The sequence below is a fragment of the Musca domestica genome, unplaced genomic scaffold (genome assembly GCF_030504385.1).
Source record: "Musca domestica strain aabys unplaced genomic scaffold, Musca_domestica.polishedcontigs.V.1.1 4, whole genome shotgun sequence".
NCBI classification, from domain to species: Eukaryota; Metazoa; Arthropoda; class Insecta; order Diptera; family Muscidae; genus Musca; species Musca domestica.
In genome coordinates, this window is record NW_026712328.1 from 23,030,061 (window position 1) to 23,054,496 (window position 24,436).

At 35.0% G+C, this 24,436-nt stretch overlaps 3 protein-coding genes across 3 annotated transcripts; 1 reads left to right on the forward strand and 2 right to left on the reverse strand.

Moving 5' to 3' along the window:
* The first annotated feature begins 3,595 nt into the window (after nt 1–3,595).
* On the forward strand, nt 3,596–15,294 carry LOC101899541 (serine protease easter). Its single transcript, XM_005185465.4, has 5 exons — nt 3,596–4,066; nt 13,204–13,400; nt 13,473–13,665; nt 14,344–14,944; nt 15,004–15,294. Exons 1-5 carry the CDS (start codon nt 3,964–3,966, stop codon nt 15,134–15,136), a joined length of 1,227 nt encoding a protein of 408 aa, XP_005185522.1. The 5' UTR covers nt 3,596–3,963; the 3' UTR covers nt 15,137–15,294.
* A 1,959-nt stretch (nt 15,295–17,253) lies between these two features.
* Nucleotides 17,254–18,300, reverse strand: LOC101899697 (large ribosomal subunit protein bL9m). The gene is made up of 3 exons (XM_005185466.4): nt 18,132–18,300; nt 17,743–18,069; nt 17,254–17,678 (listed from the first exon to the last, which is right to left on the reverse strand). The coding sequence occupies exons 1-3, from the start codon at nt 18,201–18,203 to the stop codon at nt 17,319–17,321; spliced, it is 759 nt and encodes a 252-aa protein (XP_005185523.2). The 5' UTR covers nt 18,204–18,300; the 3' UTR covers nt 17,254–17,318.
* Nucleotides 18,301–21,940: 3,640 nt separating this feature from the next.
* LOC101899871 (39 kDa FK506-binding nuclear protein) lies at nt 21,941–23,822 on the reverse strand. The gene is made up of 2 exons (XM_005185467.4): nt 23,649–23,822; nt 21,941–23,491 (listed from the first exon to the last, which is right to left on the reverse strand). The coding sequence occupies exons 1-2, from the start codon at nt 23,656–23,658 to the stop codon at nt 22,362–22,364; spliced, it is 1,140 nt and encodes a 379-aa protein (XP_005185524.2). The 5' UTR covers nt 23,659–23,822; the 3' UTR covers nt 21,941–22,361.
* Nucleotides 23,823–24,436: the final 614 nt, after the last annotated feature.

The window sequence follows — 24,436 nt, forward strand, 5'->3', positions numbered from 1 at the left end:
AATTTCAGCTTGTACGATTGTTGAATAAGTGAGTTTTTTATTGGGATCTGCAAAAAGGTTTGGATGGTCATCCAAAATATTCCTGACTTCTTTTTCATCTTCGGGATTTAGATGATTTAAACGTAGATTCATGTTATTAATCTCATCAATTTGCAGCTCTTTCAAAGGAAATTTCTTTCCATCCAGAATTGTGAGATAGGATCTCCAAGTGTAAATCACTGCATTCAAAGATTTCAGGGTATCATTCCCTATTATCCCATCAAAGGTCTCTAGACCAGGAAGGATGTAAAATTCTAACTTTCCGATCCCGCAATTAAAAATGTCAATAAAACTATGGGTCTCTATACTAACTATGCCGCCTACGGACTTAACATGAAAAGGTTTCTGGTTCTTTAGAGGGTTTCTAATAAATTTGCCATTAATATAATTTTTGTTCGAACCGGTGTCTATAAGAAATTTAAGTTCGTTGCCATTTTTCATTCTGAAAGGGAGGTATGGCAACGTTGAAGCTAGTCTAAAAAATTAACGTCATCTACAATTGCCAACTGATCGTCTAGATCCTCCTCGTACGCTTCGTCATAGGAAACCTCATATTCCTGTTCATCAGAACCATTCATTTCATCCGGCTCTGCATCCTCACGTATTTGGGCCTCAACATTAAACATTCTCTGCTGCTTTTGCGGCTGATGAATATTTCCTGAATTATTTCTCTTAAAGTTAGGCTGAACATTGTTAAAAGCATTACTCAACTGTGGCCTATTCTGATAGTTTACCTGCCTAGTCTGTATTGATTGATCCACGTCCATTGGTACAGCAGGTTTAGGAGGAAGTGGGGGTCTGTATCCTCCGTATTGGGGGTGTCCAAAATTATTCACTACTGGAGGTCGATTCGAAAAGTTCGCCGTCCCTCCGTATTGTTGTTCTCCACTTCGGAAATTCTGATAACGATATTGAGTAGGGCCTCTGTACCTTTGGTCACCTTGAAAATTCCTATCACCAATCGTCAGCTGTGGGTAAAAATGTCTAGGAGGGTTAGTTTGGGGGATCCTGTTTGGTCTAGATCCTTTCTCGGTAGCGTGCTGAATACGCACACCTAGATTACCTAATTTTAAACAGGCATTTAGAGCCTGAGGCAAACTTGTCGGGTTTGTAACACTCATTAAGCTTGGAAGATTACCATTAAGTCCTCGAATAAAGGTGTCCAAAGCCTTGTCCCTATATGTTTGGGTCAATACATCCAAAGCCTCGTTCCCTATATCCAGACAATCAATCTTGTCCAGAATCAAAGACAAATGGTGGTAAACCTTCTGGTAAAAATCTGTTATGGTTTGCCCACCCTGAGATAGGACGGTCATTTGATACTCTAAGGTCGAAATATCTCTCTTATCTGAAAAATGAAGCACTAAACACTTTCTTATCGTTTTCCAATTTAATGGGGTCCGATAAGACTCCAAAGCCGTGTCGGCCTCACCAACAATTTTATGCCTAACAGTGTGTAGAATTGTGAAGTATTTGGTTGTTCCCCTTTGTGACTCATAAATGTTCATGATCCTATCAACAGCTTTCCTCCACGAACTAAATTCTCCTGGCTTGCCCGAGAATTCCCTTAACGTCTTCACTATGTCTGGTATTCTCTCTCCTTCTGAGATATCCCCAGATCCTTCTATGTCGACATCTTTAGTGGCGGTAACATCCTCCCCCTGTTTGAGAAGGTTTGCCACCGTCTCACTTATTATTCGTTTCACCTCATTAGTCTGACTTTCCGTAAAGGGATTAAACCTTACGGGAGCTGCCCCAGAGGGCGAAGATGTCTGTCCTGAAACACTCATAGCTTCGACCCTTGTTATTAAGTTGTTTAAATCTTCCGGCATTGGCCGCTCGAAAAAAAGGAGAAAAAGAAACACCAAATCCTAGTTCTCGTCACAAATCTATTATCAAAATTTCTTTAAACTTATTTCAGCACGGATATGACTCTTTAAATTTGGATGCCACACTCTATTTTTTTGTTTAACTTAATCTAACATTTCATATTTCTTACATTTGTTAATTTCGCACAAATATGATTTTTTTTGTAAATTTAGATGTCACACTTTATTTTTTGTTTTACCTTACTCTAACATTTCTTTCTTCTTACTTTGTTATTTTTGTTAAACGTATTCTAGCACAAATATGATTTTTTGTAAATTAGACTTCACACTTTCACTTTCTGTGTTATTCCTTATTTTGTTTAATTTTATTTTAACATTTCTTCTTTTTTACTTTTGTTAAATTTATAATAACTTACTAATAATAATTTGATCATTTTCCTTATATCCCGGTAGTCCGCTAGTTCTTACGTAACATCCTTTTCGTACTCCTACTCAGGAACGGTTCTCGTACCGGCTGTTGGGATGTTTTAATCCTTGTGGTTGTTGGGTTCTAGGATGTGTTGATCCTTGTAGTTGTTGGGCGCCAGTTAATGTTAGAAGTTAAAGTTTATTTCACACTGCTATGGTGTTTCTTTATTTTGTTACTAACATTTATGTTGCGGTGCTATGCACCTCTCTTGTTGGATTTACAATTATGAATTCCTTCAACTTAAAACTAATATTATACTGCAGCCTGGTCGTGCTCGTTATTACGCTGAGTCATCACTTGCGGTGCGCTGGTATTAGTGCGCGTGTTTGTGGCGGATGACTGCCCTGGTGTCATATTCCTGTTGATTTGTCGGACTGCTTGCGCAGCATAATGATGGGAATGTTTACTAGTTGGTTTGCATATTTAGTTTGATGTTTATTAGGGTGAGCCGTTAACTTATATGAGAGCTATATCCGATCCGATCTCGATAAAATTTGACAGAGGTATTTTTGAGCTCCATAATTTGTGTGGTACCAAATACCATTATTGTGGAGTACATGTTACGCGTGTGAGAAACTTAAAAACCCAAATCGGATGAAACATATATATGTGAGCTATAACTATATCTGAACTGATTTTCACTAAATTTGATGTACTTGCTTCTAGACTGAATTCAGTCAAATGTGCCACAATTCAGGTTATTTGGACTCATATTGACCATTTGGTGCACCACTATGTGGTGTAGGGTATAAATATGTTGTTACAATATCGTGACATAGGTCTTTGTCTAACAGAGCTCAAGGAAATTTCAAGAAAATTCTCTGGGATCGGTTTTTGAGACCATGTCTATCATATCTGTTGCTTTTTTCCGCGGTTTATCACCATGTTTCTCTAATATTTCCAATGCATTTTTTGTATATCGTCGGTCATTGATTGCCTGATCGAGACATTAAAAGGCAATGTGCAAACTTTACAATTTTATGTCCTCTGTAAATTACAGAAAATGCAGAGATGGATGTGTTTTTTGAAATGACTTTACCTTCTTAAATTTACCATACTATAATTATAGCCACGACTGTTAAACACCTACTTCTCATTTTAAAGCATTAATGGGTTAAAATCCGAGAGACAAATAATAACTCTCATAAAAAGTTTACTGTGTTTTGCTCTAAAACTCAGCGACAAAGAAATGAATTACTAATTAAAAGACACGAACGTTACCGCTCTAAATGCCATGACAAAAAAGTAAACAAATTTCATACGGACGTCTCAGTTAGCGAACTAAGCTTAAACGGTTAAAACGTCAAACCAGTTGCGGAACATGTCACAAGATCGTTCGTAAAACGGGATATTTAACAAATAAAAGAAAAAAGAATAATAACAGACGTATACAAAACAAAAGGCAAAGAAGAAGCTGCTACTGCTGTTCAAAAAAATTCCAAACAATAACAAAAAATATTCTTATACCTTCTGAAACTCGATTTTTTATAAAGAAATCTGAATTTATTACACATAAAAATCCCCCTTGAAAGACTGGCATTTGTTTTATTTAACTTCTAGTGCAAAAGAACATCATTTGTGAACAGAATTTGTAATTTGTACAACTGTGTGTGTTGGTGTAGTTGCATGAGCCCCAAGAGTCCCGCCAGTGCTAATAACATGGCAAAGCATTATTGTTTAATAAATTTTATTCTATTTTTGTTTTTTAACAACTCGCCGGCATGTGCACGTAAGTATAACCGTTCAAGCGCCAAAATAACAAAAGAAAATATTCTAAATAGGTATATTCACACCCCATATGAATTCCAACATTCAGTTACTAATCGTTTATTTGTTAATCAATTGAGGTACAGATGAGCCGGGTTATAATGGACATGTTGGGATTGAAAAGTGTGTGTTAGCGTCAAATAATTACAGTTTTTTTAATGAACACGTCAATTCATATAAAATTGTTGCACGTCAGCCAGAGTTCTCTCTATATTGGTTTCACTGTAAATGTAATTCCCATTATAGTTTTACAATGTAACGTTCAAGAGATGAGTTACATCGAAAAATTAAAAATACATATATAAAACCGGATTTGCATTTAGAACACAAAGACACAACAGGAGCTAAGGCCTATATTAAAACTGAGGGGGTCTCAGTGGTAAGGTAAAATAATAAATAGCTTTTGTTATTCCTTATTTTACATAAGCCTAATCCAGAATTGGACGTCAAATTGTATAATCGTCATGTCAACAACAAGACTTACTGGCCAACAAAACTATTTAAAAAAAAATAAAAAACAATTTTATATTTAAGAAAACATTAAAATACGACAAAATTGGCATGAGCTTAGAATCCGCATGAGGGCTAGTAGACCAAAGCCCTAAAAAGGAGCAACAAAAACGCATATAACCATTTTTGTAAAATCTTGGCCAATAAATGGATTACAAATGTATGGGTCTCCCATTTTTTTTGTTTCGAAAACCGAATGTATCTACTTCTGGTGGCACGTAGCTCCGTTCTGCTCAAACCAAATGTTGCCAATATCCTACTCTTCAATTTCAACAGGGCTCGATGAATAAACGACAACTCTTTCTCATTTTCAACGAAAAATGTTCTAATTATGCAAATGGACCAAAATTTCTTACATCTTCAGTTTATGATTACTAAGTGAATAGGTGCTAAGTCGCATTAGCTTACATATCCTTGGTTTACTGAACTCTACTTTTTAAGACTTGATTTGAGTTTACGATACTAAGAAAATCTGATTGAGAGAGATATTTGATTTATGCATATCAGTCCGTCTGTCCATCTATTTTTGTGAACAAAATGCAGGTCGCATTTATTATCCGATTGAGATGAAATTTTCCAAACAATGTTTGTTTGACCAAGGACGCACTCTATTGAATTTGGTGTGAATCGGTTCAAATTTAGATATAACTCCCATATATATTTTCATCCGAGGTTTAAAGTCCCTCTCCAGCCTTATATGCACTCCACAAGAATAACATTTGGTACTAGATAACTTATGGATCTCGAAAATACCTCTGTCAAATTGTATCGAGATCGGATCAGATTAGGATATAACTCCTAATATAATCCTTATCGAAGTCATATCATGCACTATACATTGTTATTTGGATCATAATTGGTATGATCTACTTCACTTAAGTTCCCAATATAAACTTTTTTGTTATGGAAGCTCTACTAAATACGCATAGTGGTGTAGATTATCATATGGTCGGCCCGCCCGACTTTAGACCTTTCCTTACTGTTTTTTTTAAATCTTGTAAGAATTAAGTGAAAATCCCTCTTAGGGAAAGACTTAATCAATCTGAGTAGTAAATGTTTGAAGCAGGAGGCCTGGTCACATATCAGAATAGAGATACAGAACGTAGCCATGCCCAAGGACCCAACACCACCTCTCAATGTATACCAAGTTGTCCAAGGTAGGCTATTAAATATTCGGCTTGCCAACTATAATTTTCTATAGTTGTAAAAAGCTTTTTACAAAAGGCAATCATGTACAATAACTGTCGCCATGCAGATTAAAATAAATATAGCTTCTTCTTTCCATATTATATTGCCATTTCATGACAAATGTTTTTGCAGTCTCTTCAGTTGTCGTTTGAAAAGACAGAAAACTGGTTTCATCTTCAGTTATTTTGTTGAAATTGTAATCGACCAGAGCCAAAACTGTGTTATTAAGTATTTAATGCAATCCTCTTAAGAAACAAGTATTTCTATATAGAGAATGAAGCGAACTGAAGATGTCTTAAGGATAGAGAACGTTAATTATTTCGGAAATATTTTATTCTGTTATTTGTGTTTTGACCTAAATGTTTGATGCTAGAATACTCATTTACCATATACGAATTATGACTTAGATTTTGATTCTGATGTCTAATATTTGTGTTGATGAATATATCTAGGTTGTGTAAACTGCATGGAAAATGTAGGCCAATAAAATGTATACAATAGAAATTATTAAAAGTAATCAAAGGTAAAAAAAAAGTGCCGTCAAGTTTCTTTAGACCTGGGAATTTTTCGTCAGGAATTAATGAAATATTTTCCAGAAAACTACGTTTAATATTTCATTATGGTCATTACGGTATTTCATTTTCGCAAAAGAGTTATCTTGACAATTGGCCAGAACCACAAGATCATGAGAATGTTCGGTGGAATTGTCCAATATTTACGCCCTCTGTTGTTCTAACGAGAATGCTTAAAAGTATGCCAAAATATAAGTTCTAAATCTCCGCTTTTTGACTATACAGGGTGAGATATAAAAATGCAACAACTCAAGCGCCATAATTTTTATTTTTTTTTAAATTTCATTGAATGACAGCAAAAAATTGTCGGAAATAGCATCCAAAATTTTGTAATAAGTTAAGATTTGTTCGAATTGATCACCTTTGGCACGAATTATGGCCGAATGTTGCTCTGAGGTATTTTGGCTCATTCCCGCTTGCTTGAGGTGATCGACACTTTGATATTTTTTAGTGCCAACCTTTCTTTCCAAAATACTCCAGACACAATAGTCCAACGGATTGGTTTCCGAAGATTTTGGTGGTCAAAATGTTCGCGTCCAGGGCTTTAATACACCCTCCAGAATTTTTTTAGCGATAATATTCGGAATTTATTCTGATGGCGGCCCACACCATCACCTGGCCGGCGCTTGAGTTCTGGTGGCCAACCGAATGTGCACATTTTCAGCTGACCTCTTTGGCAAGTAAACACGATCATTTTGTTTGTTTACAAACTGCTGGACAACGAATGTTTTCACATCGGAGTAAACCGAATTCGGCAGTTCACCACTTTTGGCCAAGCGAAGCAACTCTTTAGCTCTTTTAAGTTCTTTATGTTGCGGTGTAAGTTCTTGCACTTTTTGGAATCTCAATGGAATATTGCGATATGTTCAGCTCACGAGCCATTTTTCGGCCACTGCGACGCGGGTTTCGATCAAGTCGCTTCTTTACTTTTCGAACCATTTCTGCTGATGTTGCTGCTTTCTTCCGTCCACTTCCTTGACGTGGGACTACGCTACCAGTATCACGTAATCGGTAACGAGCGATGGTACGAGACACAAAAGATTTTTTAACATTTAAATGCTGGAGTGCTCTAACGATAGCCGCTTGTGGTTTTCCAGCCAAATATAAAGAAATCCATCACGAATAACTTTTTTCTGGAAAATTCTCACCAAAATGCTTTTGTACGCTTGTAAACAATGTAATGAGCTGTCACTGGAATAATTTTAACAGCTGTCGGACGAGTGGCCTAGAAATGACGGCAGTTTGAATTTGGTTGCAGTTTTTCCATCCTACCCTGTATGGCTCTAATATATGAACATCACTCATAGGATTTCTTATTTAAGGCTCCCAAAAGCAGTAATATACATACATACGATGATACAATAACTCACAAACTAATTAAAACATATATATGTTTAAAAACTTTTCCGAATCACTGTATATTTATAAAACCAGATATTTGTGTATTGGATACCATCAAATATCGAACATGGCAACTTATTTTATTTATTTTTTGTTGATGACAATAAATCATTATAGTCTCAACGGCATTGAGTTTGCATGAATGGAACTCATCTATAATGTCTAAGCGAATAGAAAAACAAAAACCATAAACAAATTAATTGACTAATATTTTTATTGCAAATGTGAAAGAATTAAAAAATCTTCCGATTTTATACTAATTACTTATCGTTTTATTATACCCTCCACCATCGAAATAATCATTTAAGACATAACAAAGTAAATATATTCTTGATCAGCGTAAAATTCTAGGACGATTTAGCCCTGTCCATCCGTCCGTCTGTTGTAATCACGCTAGAGTTAAAACGAATAAAGATAGAAAGCTAACATTTTGCACAGATCAGTCTTTCCACGATATCGTATAGCCCCAATACAACGGTACCCCCAATATTCGGTATTTTGATGATTTTAGCCACATTTTCCTATGGAATTGTCGGAAAATCCACACAAGGAGTTCTTTCCGAGTATTTTACCCTCTGGAAAAGAATTGTTTACATAGCCCCCATACAACGAAATTTATTTTTTTGAAAATTTTAAAATTATTTCAAACTGCTTTTTTACTTGTATTATACCTAGAAGGCACATATGTGTATTTTATTAACGCAATTTTTTAACGTTTAAACAGTGTTCGACGAGATTTCTTCATAAACCCCTTAAAACAGGCCATAAATACAAATACAGATGGTGACAAGCGAACCAGTTTTAATGTTATGCTTTTGAATTTCTTCACAGAAATTGTCGCGATTTTATTGATATTCTAATTTGATAAATATTTAAGACACATGACCTCATTCTAGAATCCAACTTATATATAAGTTAGACCGAAGTTTATTATTAACAATATGTTGTATGTCAAATGCTTCTTTCTGTTGACATCTGCTGATCTTAATGTTCATAACACGGATCATATGAAGAATTTTTTATTAATGTCATGGCCGGTCAACACTTGTTATACCCTAACGACACCGGGTATAGATAATATATTTGTGCATTTCTTTGTAAGAAGAACATTAACATTTTTATGATTTACATAGAATCTCTTTCTAACTCGATTTATAGGTGTCTGTCGATTGATAGGTTATCCTCGAAGCATATATACATGATGAATTTTAGGAAGATTCTTATATAAAAGCATATATAGAACAAGTAAAAAAACTGTAAGTTCGGCCGGGCTGAGCTTTGAATATCCTCCACCATTTGGAATGAATTTGGCAATTCTCAAAACAATAAAATCCCTTAAAAATTCTGTTAAAATCTTAAAACTACCGAATGTAGCTGTTATATTAGGGTCTATACGACGGCATGGACCTGCATAGGTAACTTTTGTCATAAGCCATTATAATATTCAAATGCGAAACTTAAAAAAATCGGTGAATAATGTCGCTAAAATCATTAAAATACCGAATATCGGGAGGTACCATTATATGGAGGTTATACGAAGACGTGGACCCACACAGTCAATTTTCAGCCTAAGGCTGTAGTATCCATTACGAACTTAAAATACCAAATTTGAAACAATTCCGGTGAATAAAGTCGCTAAAATCATCAAAACACCGAATATCGGGAGGTACCGTTATATGGAGGCTATACCAAAACGTAGACATACATAAACAATATTCTGTCACAGGCTGTAGTATGCATTACAAACTTCAAATACCAAATTTGAAACAATTCCGGTGAATAATGTAGCTAAAATCATCAAAATACCGAATATCGGAAGGTACCATTATATGGAGGCTATACGAAGACGTGGACCCACACAGACAATTTTCAGTCTGAGGCTGTAGTATCCATTACGAACTTAAAATACCAAATTTGAAACAATTCCGGTGAATAATGTCGTTAAAATCATCAAAATACCGAATATCGGGAGGTACCGTTATATGGGGGCTATACCAAAACGTGAACCTACAGGGCCCATTTTCAATACCAAAAGTCCCGCATACATAATATACATTTGGGTAAAATTTGTCAATCCACTTAATTTCGTTCGGAAGCAAGAGTTATTTCCACTGACGGACATACGGATAGACGTACACACGGACGGAAATCGTTAAAACGACATAGAATCTTATGATGATCAAGAATATATATACTTTGTGGGGTCTAAAATGTATATTTCGAGGTGTTACAAATGGAATGGCAAACTTAATATGCCCTCCATACTATGGTGAAGGGGATAAAAAAGAGGAATCGAATCAAATTAAGATATAGTTCCCGCATTTGCTAAAATTCAATCACAACTCCCATTTATATATATTCTTGGTAAATTGGTTGACATAAAAACGCCACAAATTTGGGTTTTCCATTATATGAGCTATGAGCTAAACTGGATACCTCTCAGTAGGAAATGTAGCTAGGAAAAAGGTTTTAAAATATCAAATTATTATCAAAAATGCTTTATGGTAGCATTTATGTCCATCTTTCTAGTATACAAATTGGCTAGTTTCAGTTATTTGGAGGAAATCTGCGAAATTCCGAAAATCAGAAATCTGCATGCACTACTTATTATCAATGAGCAATTTAATCGCAAAACCAATTATGAAAAAAAAGGTCACAAAATCTATATTAACAACATAATTGACATCTTTTTATGCGATTTTTTAGATTTTATTCTTTTATGCCAAGAGGGCATTCTGAATTCACAAAATTTGTCAAAATCGGTCGAGCCATTCTTGAGATATAAGCATTCTATATATCGCTCTATATATCCAATATATTTACTATTGGCATCTACGTAACGGTCAGAATTGACCTTTTCGTCTATTTGTGATTTCGCCGCGATTAAAAATATTCGCGTTTAGTGGAAAATTCGACTTTTATTTAACTCAAATTTTATGGTCTATTTCACCCACTAAATATTACCCGATGACCATCAAAATTGGAAGACTTCTGCCCAGCCCTAAGCTCTAGCCCCGCTTCGATTCGTTCATAATTGCGACCTGTAGAACAACTGCAAAATCAGGAAATTTTTCAGTTTTTGGTCCGTTTCAACCCCTAAATTTTATGCGATAATCTCCAACAGCAATAGGCTTCTATTCTGGCTCTAGCCCCACCTCCATTCTAAATTTCGTGAAGATCGGGCCATAATTGCGACCTGTAGAGTAATTAGAAATTAACATGGACAGACGGACAAACATAGCTAGATCGTCTCAGCTCGGCGAGTTAGGAAGATCCTATGTGGGAAACCAATATTTCGAGGTGTTACATAATTTTTGGCCCAATCAAACTTATAATACCCCCAACACATAGTGTTTGAATTTAAAACGAAACCGATGAAAAACGTGGCCTGTAGGAAAACATAGACCTATATGACAATGATATGTCACAGAAGGTAAAACACAGCACAAACTGTAAATACTACTATCAAAAAAATTACGTCAAAAAATGTAGCTTGTATTACGAAAACGTACACCGACATGGCCTATTTGCGAACGAAAAATTGTAGCCTTCGATCTTAATTCGTTTCTAAGATAGAGTGAATACAAACAACAGACGGACATCGTGGTAAAAAGTATTGGATTATTGCAGTTCTGGAACATACCATTACTTGTGGAGAAAAATTATTATTTTTACAAAGGGGTAGGCTGAAAAAGACTATAGTTTCAGAAAGAATCGCCAATATATTATATTAACAACAATTCCCTCTTACAAAAAAAATGGCACCCATATGGCGAACGTGAGCCCAATAGAAGAGTAACTAAGACTTAACAAGAATAATTTTGGATTTTTTTCTAAAGAAAAATTACTCTTAATTACCAAAATTATTACTCTTAATTACCAAAACACAACGCGGTATTAAGGCACTCTATTTTGAATAACAAGAAAGCTTTTCATTTAAATACTGTTTTTAATTCAAAATATTTATACGAAATATAAAAAATCGATTTGTTCCAAAGTTACAGCATTTTCATAAAAAACAAGTAAGCAAAGGCTATATTCGTGCGGGGCCGACCATGTGATACCCTACAACACTACAATATGTTAGAAGTCCCTTTATGTCCAAATCCATTTTGGAAGATTTCGCTTTTGAAATTATGTCACGGAGCACTGACCAGATATTACCCTTAGCATTTTGAACTGGGACATTTGCCCAATATTTACGCACTCCGTCGTGCTCTTAGTTGTTGTGGTCCTTTTTACAGCTAAATATAATCCAATGGTCATCCAAGATGCTAGAATTCTTCCCTGTCCTTAACTCCCTTCTTAAGCGTGTCGATTGGCTTCAATTGTGTGATCAGGCATTTGTTCTGTTTTTGGTCCATTTAAACACCCAAATATATTGTGGACATCTATAAAAACAATAGGCCTAGCCCTTCTGAGCCTAACCCTACCCTTGTAAGTATGAAAAAAATAAAAAAAAAAAATCACAAAATACTACAAAATCTATATTAACATCATTTTTGGCACCCTTTTATGCGATTTTTTAGATTTTATTCTTTTATGCCAATAAGGCATTCTGAATTGACAAAATTTGTCAAAATCGGTCCAGCCATTCTCGAGATGTAAGCATTCTAGCTAACATCCCCTTTCTTTGTATATATACATTGTATATATTTCGCTACATATATCCGATATATTTAATATCGGCATCTACGAAACGGTCAGGATTGATCTGTTCGTCTATTTATAATTTCGCCGGGATTAAAAATATTCGCAGTTAGTGGAAAATTCGACTTTTATTTAACACAAGTGTTATGGTCCATTTCACCCACTAAATATTATCCGATGACCACCAAAATTGGAAGACTTCTGCCCAGCACTAAGCTAAATTCGTCGTCGATTGGTCTATTCTTACGATCTGTAGAGCAACTGCAAAATCAGGAAATTTTTCAGTTTTTGGTCCATTTCGACCCCTAAATATTATGCGATCATCTCCAAAAGCAATAGGATTCTATTCTGGTTCTAGCTCCACCTCTATTCGAAGATCGGACCATAATTGCGACCTGTAGAGTGATTACAAATTAACATGGACAGGCGGACAGACGGACGGACATACATAGCTAGATCGACTCAGCTCGCGAGATAAAAATCTATTTTTAATAACTATTGTCCGCATTGACGTTAAGTGCTTCCAGCCGAAGAAGTGATAATCTGCTGATTATACCCGACTTCCAACCAGATCGTTCTAAAGTGGGGTGCAGCTGTACGGCCCAATCATGTAGAAGTGGGATAGTTCTGTCAAGGATGCTATTCTGTTATTCCAAAAATGAAGCGGCTTTGATTTTCATCATTCATCATTTTCATACCATTATTTCAATTTAATAATTTCAAATCAAATGTGTTACATTTTTTGCTTAATATTAATTTCCTCTCTAATTTTTAACAGAAGTTCACTTTCCCAATGGTCATGTTGATGTGCCAAATTTTGGACGTTGCGTTACACCGAATCGTGAAAGGGCATTGTGCATCATTTTGGAAGATTGTAAATATCTGTACAATGTATTGATAACACCGCCATTGAGAGATGCCGATCGTTTATATTTAAGTCGAAGTCAATGTGGCTATCAAAATGGAAAAGTTTTGGTAAGTGTATATACATAGTTTCAAAATCTGTAATTGTCAACATCTGTAACTGTAAACATGTTATTATGATAGATATGCTGCCCTGATCGTTTTCGTACGGTACAACCAATAACATCAGCATCAGCAGCGCCCGCCCCGTCTTACGTTAGTAACATTTTACCGCAACCAGGACAATGTGGCAATGTCTTATCAAATCGTATCTATGGTGGTAATAAAACAAAGATTGATGAATTTCCATGGATGGCGTTGATTGAGTATACCAAAGGTAAGACTTCGTGTCAAATTCTATTTCATTTCGATCAAAATACATTTTAATACAAGATTTTTTAATAATTTAATTCCGTAAAATTAACAAATAAATATCAAATGTTAGAGTTGAACCCTGGTTGTTTATATTAAAATCGAAAGCGAGAATTTGGTCCTCGAATACTTTTAGCTGCTTATTATGTAGAATCCACATGATCCGCAAATCCATTTTTTCCCAACAAAATATTTTTGCACTATTTTTTTTAATTCAATGAATTGCACTCTGAATTACACAGATTCGAAATATGTAAAATATGAGTCCATATTTTCCATCAAGATTTTTTGATTCTAAGTTTTCAGCATGATAGAAGAATGCTGGGACAATGAAGTGTTAAACCAATTTTGGAATTGAAATTTTTGAATGAAAAATTATTCAAATTTGTAAAAATTGTTAAAAAAATGGATATCATAACAAACTCCGATAGGCGTCCTATAGGAAAACATATAAGAATCTACTTATTTTATCTACCTGTATTCTTATATCATGGTTTTCATTCTAATTTGAAGTTTCATGCAACTACCCATCATGTAAAGATACCACTCAATTTAATAAAATGCAATACTTGTTTCCTGTCATTCTTCAAAATATATTAACATGCAATAAAATATGTTTCTTATTCTTTAAATATTTTTATAGGAAGTAGTGGCAAAGGTCACCATTGTGGTGGTTCCCTCATCAATAGCCGTTACGTTCTTACTGCCTCCCATTGTGTCAATGGCAAGTCTATACCCTCCCATTGGCGTCTAACAGCCGTTCGATTGGGTGAATGGAATCTAAAAACAAATCCAGATTGTGAAATAGATATACGTGGTGAGAAAGACTGTGCACCCGAATATATTGATGTGCGGGTTGAACGTGCCATACCACATCCTCTCTATGATCCGAATTCAAGAAATCAAGCCAATGACATTGCACTGCTGCGTTTGGAACGTAATGTTCAATTTACTGACTTTATTAGTCCTATATGTTTGCCAATTAGTTCCAGTCTTAGATCGGCAACATTTGATGGTATTGTCATGGATGTGGCCGGTTGGGGTAAAACCGAGAACATGTCTGTTTCGGATCTAAAGTTGAAGGCCTCGGTAACAGGACAAGGAATAAATGAGTGCCGTTCGGTATATATGCGGCAAAATATCATTCTTGAAGATTCGCAAATTTGTGCTGGTGGCCAAGAAGGCATTGATTCATGTCGTGGTGACTCTGGTGGACCTCTAATAAGTTTAGACACTACAAATAGGTAAACGTTAAATTGCAATTCGCTCAAAATAATATTTTATTAAACATTTTTTTTTCAAGGGTACGAGCCTATTATTTCTTGGCTGGCGTTGTATCGTTTGGACCCACACCCTGTGGCTTGGAAGGTTGGCCAGGAATTTATACACGAGTAGGAAGTTTCATAGACTGGATCACTCGAAATGTTGAGCCATAATACTCAGTTTTTAGATGAACGGTTGATGAATATTTAGTGTTTTAAGTATCTGTTTTGTATTCTGAGCTGTAAATAATGTTTTATTGAAAGAAAAACAATTGTTTTGAAAACACTTTGTTAATAAACTTTGGACTATCCTTATATCACAAGGAAGCAAATCTTTTTATATTAGCACTGGATAAGTTGTGGAAAATAACTCTAGCATGATTTTTTTACAAAAATCACAAAATAATAACTATTGACCAGAAAAACCCACAAGGGAATGCTTCAACCACAACTTCAAACCACACATTTATGTTCTATATTTTAAAATTTCCTCTAAGAAACACAAGTCATGATCAATTTGGTTGGAAAATATGTTTAAAGGGTGCCTTAATATACTGTGGGCTTGACAAAAATTGAAAATGACAGTCAAGCCTTGCATAAGATAATGCTTGAGATGATTTTCTTTCTGACATGAATCATCGGCTGGGTCATTCGTAATAGAACAAAGAATTTCTGGATAATGAGGGTTAATCCGAACGTACCTTTAAGATGAAAATACATGTTGTTTTCGTAAAAGAGCAAAAGAAGCTTTAAGTTGACTTAGTTCGATTTTTGGCCCATAATTTATACTTTTTCACTATACGAGTACTTGTTCTTTTACACAGAAGCCACCCGATAACTTAAGCCAGCTCTTTATGTACCTGCACCGTTGTAAAAAAAATAATAGAAAAATGTCATGCCGGCAAATGGAATGTGGTACCGACTATTAATTTGAACATTTCAACAATTTAACCAAAACTAATTAAACTCTTAAAATCTATTTTTGAAGTTGTTTGGTGTTGCAAAATAGTCAGGCTTTATCCCATCATTATTGTTTTTAAATAAAAAAACATTACCATCTAATAAAGAGTCGTTGTTTGTTTTATAAAAACAATAACAATGGGATTAAGCCTGACTATTTTGCAACAAAAAAAATCTACGGTATCTCGAACAAACATGTCTACAATGCTCGATGAGCAAATCCTTATAGTGACGACTGCTGGTACACTTAGCATATAATCTCTTACGTCGGTTACATATTCACCCCTACTCTGTAAGACGTCGTCGACAGCTAACGTCGACGCCTTGTGTCGCCGTGTTAATTTTGGCACCCCTGAAGTCGTGTCGACAGCAGACGACGAGAACTTGGTACTCTCTAAGGCGTTTATACAACCATGTTGAGTCGACTCGACTTACTTTTGGGCGTTACGGTTTTTCTGCACGCCTTGTGACGCCTTGATACAAACAACTGTGTTTTCATTGATTTGTAAGTTGGTGAAAAAAAGAAAATGGAGAAAAAATTAAAAATTACAAATGGAACGCAATTTGATTGCTTAATAAAAGAACTTGGGAAAACCCCAAGCCTTGCGATTGTTGAGCCAAACCGAGATGCATGTCATTTCCAACACTCAACTGGTATGACCCCTGTGCCAAAAAGCGTAAAGTTGTAGCCAACTTTATTGTGGTGGACACAGAAGTTGACCGAATACTTTTCTTCATTTTCGGCTCAATAGTCTCAAGCAAGTATTTAAATGCTGCTTTATTGATGCGAAAATGGTTTTGAAACCTGTAGATAAATGATATATTTTATGAATGGCATGTATCATGACCCAAAATATAAAAATTATAAAACTTACTTGATATGTGGTAGGTTAAATATATCTGACCTTTGCCTTATAATTTTTCTTTGTATACGAAGCCTTTTTTTCTGTTCTTCATCACTAGAACTTTCATCAAGAAAATAAATCATTTTACCAAACAAATTGAAGAAAATTTTCTTTATTCGATAGGGATTACACTTTTTGGTGGTAAATTATCGATACGCAGGCGTCACTGGCCGCGACGTCTTACAAAGTACCAATTTTGCATTCATGTGACAACGCCGACGTCAACGAGTGACAACGACTTTGAGACGACGACGCCTTTGGCGACGACTTATAGAGTAGGGGTGATTGTATACAATTTTCAGTTTTTAGTAGTACCAGTAATTTCCGATTCTATCCTCAACATAGTTTATTATTTCTCATCAGAACGATGTAGTAAAATGAACATAACACCCTAACATATATACACATATAACATACAACAGAAAATTGATTAGAATTAACAATTTTATTTTTTAACCAATTTTTAACATTTGTAATGTTTATAACAAGTTTCATTTCTTAGCTTCTTGAGTGTTGGTTTCGTTCGTTGTTCCAAACAAAGGTTCTGAGGGCAATTTCCAAAATTCATAAACATATGGTAAACGTTCACTAGGGTCAGTGCTCCAATGATGAATTCGACATTTAAGGCGAGCTTTTTCCAAGTTGTTGATAGTAATGGTACAATAGAATTCTTTACCCTCCTTATTTAGATCAGGGCCTTCAATTGGTTCCTTGGGAATAGTTATACATTCTTCTTGGCATATGTAACCTGCCTTGCGTAAGGATGCTTTAATATGCCATGGCTCAATAACCCAGGGGTGATCTTTATTCATGACAACAGCCAAATTTAAACTCTCCAGCATGTTCACAGTCTATTTGTATTTGAGAATATGTGACTTAATATCAATTACGAAATTTATTTGTACTAATATTTACCCTTTGAGCAAATGGAGAACTATGTTCAAGATCAGTTTTTTCATTATCTTTACGTCCATACAGGGCAAGGTTCTCCTCAGTTTTATATACAGCTAAGCCGGGTAACAAGAGCTTGTTGTAGGCAAAATTTGATTTCACAGAAACCACATCACCTTTGGCTCCAACGCCTTCAACGAAAGTTTTCAGAACCACTTCAATATTTTTCTGTTTCTTCGTCGCGGTATCCTCAACCAGTTCATAGATATGATGTCTGCCTCTCAATTTTTTGGGTGCTTGATTCTTCTTATGTAGAGGTGGTTCATATTTGCGTTTAAGAATGAATGTTGTCTAATTGGGAAGGGAAAATTTAATACCAAATTTTTGCATATTTTAGAATGGCAATTACTTACACGAACTTGCTGTTGTAAACTTGCACAAGTTTTCAACAGATTTACTTGTTGTTTGCACACATTTCTTAACATTTTTACTTATATTTTAAGAATTTTATTGAAACTTAAAACTTATTTCTCTCGTAATCCCCACAATGAATGCGGTGTCGAAAACAGAGATGAAAGAATGAGGTAGAATGAAGGAAATTATGCAAGATAAAAAGTATTGCCAGATCAAAGTAAATGTTGCGGGCAGAGGAATTGCCAACCTAATTTGTACATTACAGTCGATCAAAAAAATATTGCAAAAAGTTAGGATTACTTTAAAATTGTCTTGAGATATATACAGTGATATAATATAATTTAAAGCCAGAAAACACTATTTTGTGTGAATGCCGACGCGTGATATTTTGCACGATATCTTTAAACTTTTATCAATCAGAAAGATCTAAAAACAAATCGAGTTTTAAATTAAAAAGTGCGAAAAATATCGAATAAACAAAATAAGTTATCACAAGATTCCAACTTGAGAGTAGTGTTTATTAAATTCGGTCAATGATTGATTTTATCATATTTTGAAAACAAATAACGTCTATTTTGTTATACAATTTGACAAAACCAAACCAGTAAAGAAAGTCTTAAAGTCGGGCGTGGCCGATAATTTAAAGTTCAAAGGACTTAATATGCCGAAGCATTTGTATCTTTTAAATTCGGACTTGTATTGCCCATTTAATGCACAATTAATTTCAAATCGGATAAAGATATATATGGGAGCTATATCCAAATCTGAACCGATCTCGGGAAAAATTTGGCAAAGATATTTCTGAGCTGTATGTGATATATTTCCCTGAATAATGTTGTTACGGAGTGCATATTACGGCTGTGAGTAACAAATATAACAAATCGGATGAACAATATATATGGGAGCTATAGCTATATCTGAATCGATTTCGATCAAATTTGGCATACATATTTTCAGGCCTAATTTGGGTGTATATGCAAAATTCCATACAATTCGGGCTGATATTACACGCTTGGTGCACAATAAAAGCCAAATCGGACGAAGATATATATGGGAGCTATATCTAATTTTTTACCGATTATCTCCAATCTCAATAGGGATCGTCCTTGGTCCAAACAAATTAGTTGTACAAATTTTCATCTTGATCGGCCAATAAATGCGAACTGTACTTTGTTTACAAAAATACATGGACAGGCGGACGGACATGCATAAATCGACTCAGAATGTGATTCTATGTAGATCATCAAAAGGAACTATGGGTCTATCTCGTTTCCTTTTTCTGTTACAAAGAAATGCACAAAGACATAATACCCTGACCACCTTGTGGTGTAGGGTATAAAAAACAGATGAAAATAAACTCACCCATCTTAAGCGATCAACCTTGAAAATTTACTTCCGCCATTACTACCTACGAAAATTGACACAATTGACACTTCTTGTGTAATTTTTTGCACATTGAAAAAAATTCATAACATCTGCATTACAATCTTTTAAGATAACATCTGCTCTTGTTTGATAATCCTTTTAATACCATATAGCTGCTTGGGTTAACGCACTCAAATGACCTAGAATGAAAATATTTTGTTACCTGGTCAATAGAGGACAATTCGTTAATTATCAAAGACAAATATAGATATATAATTTCAATTTAGGTTTTATTTTTAGAATTTTTTACCATATAAATAAGAAAGTTGATATGATAACTCGTCAATAGTTAGGACAAAAATAAGCATTTTTAGAGACCTATTTTGATAGGAAATGAAAGTAGATCTTACAAACGTTGTATTGGAAAACTTAAATTATTTTTGCTACGTGTGTGAAGAAAAAAAGAAAATCGATACCAAAGTAAAATGTATGTAATAGATATGGTATGGAATCTATTACCTTTTATACTTATACATATTTCTACAAACAAATCGTAAAATACTTATAATCGTAATATATCATATTAGCTGCACTGGAAACAAATCATAAAATTATAACCTTACAACTTAAAAAGTATTAGCCGGTTTTGCCGACAGATGTACACCCTCAACTATTGTCAATTTTTATACCCTCCACCATGGTATGAAAGGTATATAAAGTTTGCATGGAGGGTATATTAACACTTCGAAATATACGTTTTAGACCCCATACATACTGTGTTAGTAATACAAGGGCTACATTCGGTATTTTTTAAGATTTGAGCAGAAATTTTCACGGATTATATTTATTTATTCATTTTTTTTTTTCAAAATTGCCAAATTCGTTCCAAGCGGTGGAGGGTATTCAAAGTCATACCAAGTTTGAATAGAATCGCTGATTTGTTTTGGGATATTTTGCAGATATTTTGTGATATTTTGCAGTGGAGGTATCAGAAAATGTAGGCCGATATCTACAATATTTATTTATTTATCTTGTGATAGTAAAAATATTGATGTGTGAAATTTGAAGAGAATAGGATAGTTTTTCGTAAATTGTGAGAGATATAAAATGTTACGATGTGGGAATAGAATCGGATCCCTATTTCCCTTTGTGTGGGAGGAACATAATGGAGTGCGTCGATATTGTCCATTTGACATAGCACTAATAAAAATATTGTGGTTTGCTAAAGTTTGCACAGAATTGGATGATTCTTATTTTAAATTATTTTCTATGAAATGTTGATCTTCGAACTCGATCTAAGTTTGACAATAAACTTACGAGTACCAAGGTTGGATTATATCGGATGCTCCATTCGAGAGTTATCGTGCGCACCAGCCAGTCTAACAGACGGACGGACGGACACCCCTAGACCTATGGTCTAAAGCTGTTATTTCGATAATGCACGTTTTGGCCTTATTAAATGATAAATACACTCTGTAGCCATATGAGAGAGGATATAAAAACTGGATAAACTTGTGATTTCCTTCTGTCTAAAAAATGAGTGGAATCACTTTTTCATTAGATGTATTTAATTAACGCCTTTGCGCTTAACTTGAAACATCAACGTACTGTTGGGTGGGATGGTTGATCCATAGGCCATATGTGGCGGACAAGTAATGCGACGTTTACCACTAACTTTTATACCTGCGACGAAGAGCTTGTGATGGGTTTTACCTCCTGTGGTATAATATTGCCTAAGGGTACGTCCAGGTATTCCGCATTTTTGATTGATTTAAAATTCAATATTTTTATTTCTTATGGGTTCTACCTCCGGTATCAGAACATTGTCCGTATTGTTCCATTGGTTTCTATTTAATGGTACCCACCGATATTCGGGTTTGTGATGATTCTAGAAAAATTTTCAAAATTGCCAGTCACTCGTGCTTCAAATTCTACAATTTTTTATCAAATCTGCCGCAAAATAGAGTAATTACAAAAAGAAGTCATTAAATGGAACGATAAACGGTCAGTATAGAAGCAATTATGTCGATGTTGTTATTATTCTTCTCTCGAAATGTTGTGAAACCAATGAGCTGCTACATCTAATTTGTATACATATTAAAATAATAAAGAATTGCATTCCTAAGCAACTATCCCAGAGATGCGTTTCTTTAACTATATTGTGACATATTCCTTATAACGGCTACTTCCAATATTTTGCAGCTGCTTTTAAATGCACTGTTACAAAAGCAGATGGAAATAAAACCAAACAATGTTTACTACCTTCGTTCATTAAAGCAGATTCTTAACATCTGCAAAATATCTTATGATAACATTCGCACAACTTTAATATCATTGTGCCCAAATGTCGTTCTAGAAAATCGACCATGAATAAAAATATCTTGCTACCTGGTCAATGAAGGGTAATTTGGTTAATTATAAAAATATTTCAGAGACAAATATATACAATTTCAATTTAGGTTTTATTTTAAGAATTATTTGTAATATAAACAAGAGAGTTGATATGATAACTCATTAATAGTTAGAACGAAAACAAGAAATTCTTAGAGACTTATTTTGGTAGGAAATGAAAGTAGATCTAACAAGCGTTGTATTGGAAAACTTAACTTCTTTTTGCTGTGTTTGTGAAGAAAAAAATGTGAAAAGATACTAAAGTAAAATGCAGAGAAACTATAGGCATGGAAAATATTTCCTTTTATACTACTTAAAAGATTTCTACAAAAAATCGTAAAATATTTATAATTGTAATATAGCGTATTAGCTGTACTGGAAACAAATCATAAAATGATAAACTAAAAACTGGATAAACTTGTGATTTCCTTCTGTGTAAAAATGGAGTGGAATTACTTATTCATTAGATATATTTAATTAACGCCTTTGAGCTCAACCTCAAACACCAACGTGCTGTTGGGTGGGATGGTTGGAGGAGAACCACGTGCTCCATAGGCCATGTGTGGAGGACAAGTAATGCGACGTTTACCACCAACTTTCATACCAGCGACACCGACATCCCAGCCCTTGATAACTTCGCCACGGCCCAAGCCGAATTTGAATCCAGCGCCTGTTTTCAAACTATCGAAAACTTTGTTGTTCGACAATAAACGACCCTCATAATAGACTTGGGCACGTTTACCGGGTTTGGCTTCGGGTCCATTGCCAACACGAATATCAACAACTTTAACACCGCCGGTAAGAGAACGTTCGGCTCCTGTCTTTTGTTGTTTATCTTGTTTATTCTGTTGTTGCTGTTGTTGTTCTGCTGCTTTTTTCTGTTCCTTCTTTTCTTTCTTTGACTTTTTCTCGGCTTGAGGCTGTTCCTTCGGTTTGGCAACTCCATTTTGTTGTTTCTCAGGCTTGTCCAACTTGGGTTGTTTGGCCTTTGGTTGCTGGACTTCTTCATCATCAGAGTCATCCTCTTCATCTTCCTCATCGTCATCATCCTCCTCCTCATCATCGTCATCTTCATCTTGTTCATCATCATCTTCGGCGTCATCATCATCACCGGGATTTTCAACATCGAAGTCGCTATCATCCTCATCATCGTCGTCGTCTTCCTCTTCAGCTGCTGCTACTGCCTTTTTGGCCTTTCCTTTGTCGGCTTTCTTGTTTTTCTGTGCCTTCTTGGCATTCAAGGCTTCGCGCAAATCTTGCTCCTCATCGGAATCGACTTCCTCATCTTCTTCCTCTTCTTCATCACCATTCATGAAATCGTCATCAGCCATATCATCTTCAATGACATAGCCTGACAAGGCAACATTGCCACTTCCAACACTTTGGAAACAGATTTCATTCCCAGCAGCGAAGTTCAAGTCAAGCATAACTTGCTCACAAACCTCTTTGCGCAATGTACATATCAGAAACCGTTGGTTTTCGCTGCTAATCCAAATTTGCGTGGGGCCGCCCTGCGAAGATTCGGAATCCAAAGCAGCTTGTGAAATGTGGAAGGTTTTCTCTGTTGTTTGTGAGTATTTGCGATTAGGTTTTAAATTAAGACCTACAAAGAAAGCGAAATAGATAACATTTTATGTTAAAATAGTATCGAACTAAAACTGAATGTATTGTTGGCCACGAATCATGGATAACACGTGGTGAACACAACACATGTTGGTTTTTCATTTCTACTATTCTTAATTTTTCCATTTTTAACTTACCCCAGAACATCTTGGAAATATTGTTATGTTTGTGATTTAAGAAATAAGAAGTAATTTTCTTAGAATTCCTTTTTTGCGAGAAAACTCAATGTAACTGCTTCCCGAATGCAAATGTAAATGTTGCCGGCACGCTAATTCCCTTAAAGACGAACGAAGGTACAAAAAACAATGACGAGAATTCTAGAGAGAGAGAATACCATGTTGACGGTTTGCATTTCAATTTTGACAGCGCGGACAAAAAATATGACAGTTTGACCTAGTGTAGTAGTAAATACAATAGATGTCGCTGTATACTTAAAGCAGTGCTCACGGTTTCGCAAAATGAATTTATCTAGTCAGGCGTTTACACAAGACAATTCGTCTTGAATGAGATTGAATGTGTCGTTGGCTTTTAATTTATCACGGAACTACGACTGTAAATGCAAGATACAATGTCAACAGAGAGCATTAAAAGTATATCCTCAATGTATTCTCAACCATTATAAAATCTTATTTCTTTCTAAATAAATAATTTCAGGTGATATCAAATAACATATCCTAACATCTAGTCTGGAAAAACAATGTAAAAAAGAATGCGGTAAGTTTTTGTAACTTAAACATAAATTCAGGTATCTTGTCCTTTATAGACGCAGGATAATAGCACATTCATATTAAGTAGTATTTCGTTTGGTTTAGGAAAATTCACATGTGTATAGGTACACAAATAACAGCTGATTGTCATTTAAATTTTTCTCAAAATTGGTGAATATAATAAATGACTGGGTTTTTAAACGTCTTTTCCCATGCTG